Raw genomic sequence first — 4470 nt, 5'->3', positions numbered from 1 at the left:
AGGGAAAATGCTAACATTTATGGGTTTTGTGACTTGCAAGCTCTTCTGAACCGTCTGCTGCACCATGTCTATTTTTGTTAATGCATCTGTGTGGTTTTAAGAGACCAACACTTGGACAATAGCAAACTTAAAACTGTTCTTTTATAATTTGAGGATTTGGGGAGTTTATTACCCCGCAGAGAGCTCTGGGTTTGATGGTAGATTCCACACACCCCTCCCCTCCCCCCTTTCATGTATGAGAATATGGGACAATTACAGACAGGCTGGATTTTTTTTTTTTTAATTAGTTTGCTGTGACAGCAGTTTGTGTCTCGAGAAGGAGGAGGCTTTTGTAGAGTTTGGTTTCATTCTGAGTAAGTAGGTACTTTTGAATTACACTTTATTGCAATGCTAAGGAAACAGTTGTATTATTAGTAATCATCAAACCACTTTAAGCTTAATATTGCAGTCAGCAAGAGGAAATTAACTTGGACACTTAAGAATGTTATCAGACAAGGATAGCATGTGGTGTCTTGTGCGAGTATTTAATTCTTTGGGGGTTTTATTTTTGTTTGGGTAAAAATGTATTGACTAGTTTTAAGTTTCTCAAGTAGACACTTTACTCAAACTGTTGCTGTAGTGTGTAGTACCTGTTTGTTTAGGTGCTTATGTGCTAGGCACTGGGTTCAAATGTAAAGAGTTGTATCTTGAGTTGCCCTTATGTGTTCTGAAATGCCTTACAGTACGCAGTTGCACAGACAGTTTTAGAAAACTATGGCATATGCCTGGGGTGTTGAAGCTTCTCAAGTAATGTCTTTGAGGCTCCAGGTTCATTTTTTAAGGATCATGTATTTACCGCATAGCTTACTTTAAAGACCAGCAAGCTTAAGTTTTGTTGTACAAACAGGAGAGCAAATTGCAGTGCAGAAAGCATCCTATAAAGATCCTAACAAAAGCATCCTAGTGGATCTCAATGAATAGCAAGTGGTACCCTGAGGAAGAGATACAGCCCTTAGGATATGTGTGGAGGGACACCAGCGTTTCCTAATGTTCGTGGTTTTGTCAGTGCAGAAGAACTGTTTTAGCAAAAGGACAAGAGACTGGAATGAGGGAGATTTCTGTCTTCTGTTGATGGTGCCAACTCCTGTTGGTTCAGGTGCACGTGAAACTGGCCTTAGCTGAAGGTTGAGTAAGCGAGACCTTTCCCAACTTGAGTGCAAAGTGGCAGACATGAGCAGTTAGAAACTATGTGCTGCTTGTAGACTGTTGCTGGGCATTTAAAACCATCCAGACTTACACAGAAGAGACTTTGAGTGATAAAACTTAATTTAAGTAACAGAAATACTAAGGAATATGAGTAGAAACTTGTGTAGGTTGTGGATGGAAGTGTGTTACTGAGTTTGTTTTTCTCATTGCTTGTTCTCAGTGCTGGGTGTGTAGGTTGTGGATGGAAGTGTGTTACTGAGCTTGTTTTTGTCATTGCTTGTTCTCAGTGCTGGGCAGAGAGAGAAACATAGAGTAGTGTATCAGCAATGACTTAAGAATGTTGAAAAAGTTGTTTTTTTCTCAGAAAAAAACCCTAATACTTTGCATGTAAAATGGCATGGTTTAAATTTAGCAGGTTGTCATTGAATATTGTAAACTAAATAATTTTCTGTTTATTCTAGTTGGTTTGGATGCTGCTGGCAAGACAACTATCCTTTATAAACTGAAACTAGGAGAAATTGTCACCACAATTCCCACTATTGGTAAGATTACCACTTCTCATGTCTTCATTCTTGTTACTCTGAATTTGTGTTGTAGAAATGGGCTGCTGAAGAGTGTAGGGATTTGCTCTCTTTGCTGTTAGAGTAAGAATCAAGACAAACATGGGCTTTCTAGTACTACTAAAACATAACTGTGCCAGACACAAGACGCATCCAGACCAGAATTCCGTGCCTGACAGTGGCCAGAAGTAGATGCTCAGGAGAATAGGAACCAAGAAGGTAGCAGTACTTCCCCCAGACACCATGAGCCTCTGACAGTTCATGGCTGAAAGATTTGCTGAACCAAAGGGCTTAATTTGGGTTTTTTTTTTCCTCCATTCAATCAATTTTCTTCTTGATCTAGCAATTCAGTTCTGATGAGCCATCTTATGTGTATGGGGGAGAAGCATAACTTAGGAAGTAGCTGTCTTTAACGTGGTTAGAATTACATTTTAATGCTAGCATTAACTATTTCTAATTCCTTAACTCTTTTATTTTTAGGTTTTAATGTGGAAACGGTAGAATATAAAAACATCTGTTTCACAGTTTGGGATGTTGGTGGTCAAGATAAAATCAGACCTCTTTGGAGACATTATTTCCAAAACACACAGGTAAGAGTTACGAGATAGCAGTAGTTAAAGCCCTGCTTTATAAAATTCATTATGTTCTGTAGAGTTAAATGGAAAGTTGTCTTCTGTACCTTCCTTTCAGAAAGGCTTCTCAGTACTTCCTGCGAGTTTGAGGGATACCCTGATTTTATTCTAGTTGAAGCTAGTTTGTTACCCTGAAGGCTTTGAGTGTAGTTGTGAGTGTACCCTGGCAAGGATCAAGTCAGTCCTTCAGGACCTGCCCGTGTTCTCTGATGTGTCAGAGCGGCTGGTTCGTTCATGAGGAACTCTTCAACTTTGCAGGTTCCATGCTTTGATCTGTTTGAACTGGTGATGGCTTATGTGTAAACAATGTTGTTGTTTTATCGCCCTTCTACATACTCTTTTTTTAATAATCAGCCTTAAAATAATACAGCTTTTACTGTGCTTTATCAGTGTATTTAGTATGCTGAGTATCTAAAAGGGTTGTAAAAGATCTTGTTACTGACCGCTTAAAAACCATCAGCTTCATGCTGATGTAACTGCTGTCATCTATGGTGACATAAATGTGATTCCTTTGGTTCACAAGTAGTAAGGTAAGTTGCTTATTAGTATCAGGAAACTTTGGAAGTAGGGTGGGTGGGGGTTTTTTCTTCATTGAATATAGAATTGTTTCCAAGGAGCTTCCGTGTTGCATAATGCATGTGGTAAGTGCACAAAAACGGAGAAGTCTGGATTGACAAAAAGGAGATGGCTAAGTACTGTTGCGAGTAGGGTAATAGTTAATTTCAGTTCCTTATTCAACCCTATAACTAAATATTTTTAGAAGATACTTCTCTTTTCCTGAAGAGGAGGAACAAATGTAAGGTTTTCAGACTGAAATTATAAGAGTAAATAATGTGTGTGAGGAGGACACTTGAATAATGGGGTGACATCAGAAATACTCTTTGGTACAGACTTTTAAAAACAAATTCAGGCCTTACTTTAATGGCCTTTACTTTTTTTTAACGGAACATGAGACGTTGAAGTACATGTGATTCTCTTGCTCTATTTGAGATGATACAATGAATGAAAAGGGAGGGGGGAGAGTTGGCACCTGAAATTTTGCTTGTGTCTTTTTTTTCCAAGCTTTTTTTTCAGTATTTGTGATTCTGGGGGAGAAAATGGGTTCTGCATTCTCACCACGACAGATCTCTCGCTGATATGTAAACCAGCACTTCTGGTTTTTGACTTTTTCAGTGTAGAAGGGCTAGCTTTAATTCGTAGTTGAAACTTATTAAATAGTTGTTCAGACAGACATCTTGCATCACTTAAAGAGAAATTTCTGTCAAATTCGCTTACCTAAGGGAGGGGATGATCACAACATTCAGTATGAGTGTTTTGGTTTCTAAAATAGAACTGCATGTTTACATTGGTTTCTCAAAACCGCTTAACTTCTTACAGGGCCTCATTTTTGTGGTAGACAGCAATGACAGAGAGAGAATCCAGGAAGCAGCAGAAGAGCTGCAGAAAATGGTAAATATCAATACCTTCTGAAATATGATTGCTATACTTAGTCATATTTTTGGATGTTTGTTAGCTTTCCTAAGGGATTTAGGATTTTAAACTTTAGGGAGTTTGTACAGCGTATGCTGTATTCATCTGGTAATTTGGGTCACGCAGTGCGCTGGGTTGTAACTCCAACTAAGAACTACTGGTGTGTCAGAACCGTTATTCCATTTATACAACCGTAATAGAAACACAGCAGATAGAGAGAATTTTGGGGGGAAAAAAACGGGTGCTAAGAATTTCAGTAGCAAGGTGCTGGTAAATTTAAACTGCCTGTTAAAAGAGTATTTCCTTACTTGTAGAAGTTCTGTTGAATACTGGTTAAATTTCACTCAAATTCAGGAGCAAGAATTAAAATGTTTATAACCCTTAAATCAGTATTGGGGTTTCTTTAGTGCTTGCTGCAAAACTGAAGTATTTAACGCAGCTAATTTAATAACGTGGCCGTTTATTCTCTTAGCTTCAGGAGGATGAGCTGCGAGATGCAGTGCTGCTGCTGTTTGCGAACAAACAAGATCTGCCAAATGCCATGGCAATCAGTGAAATGACAGATAAACTAGGTCTTCAGTCTCTGCGTAACAGAACTGTAAGTGCTGCACTTCCTGGCTGCT

General features: G+C 38.7%; 1 protein-coding gene across 1 annotated transcript in view; it reads left to right on the top strand.

Annotated features, from left to right (window-relative positions):
- ARF4 (ADP-ribosylation factor 4) overlaps positions 1-4470 on the top strand; it is a 10198-nt gene that overhangs the window by 3458 nt on the left and 2270 nt on the right. Inside the window, exons 2-5 of the mRNA XM_010142462.1 lie at positions 1601-1727; positions 2226-2335; positions 3755-3826; positions 4320-4445. Of these exons, the coding sequence (XP_010140764.1) occupies positions 1601-1727; positions 2226-2335; positions 3755-3826; positions 4320-4445 (435 nt within the window). The remainder of the gene's footprint in view (positions 1-1600; positions 1728-2225; positions 2336-3754; positions 3827-4319; positions 4446-4470) is intronic.

This window comes from Buceros rhinoceros, unplaced genomic scaffold (assembly GCF_000710305.1).
Source record: "Buceros rhinoceros silvestris isolate BGI_N320 unplaced genomic scaffold, ASM71030v1 scaffold22998, whole genome shotgun sequence".
Taxonomy (NCBI): domain Eukaryota; kingdom Metazoa; phylum Chordata; class Aves; order Bucerotiformes; family Bucerotidae; genus Buceros; species Buceros rhinoceros.
The sequence above is the reverse complement of the archived record's forward strand: the minus strand, read 5'-3'. Positions and strand labels throughout refer to the sequence as shown.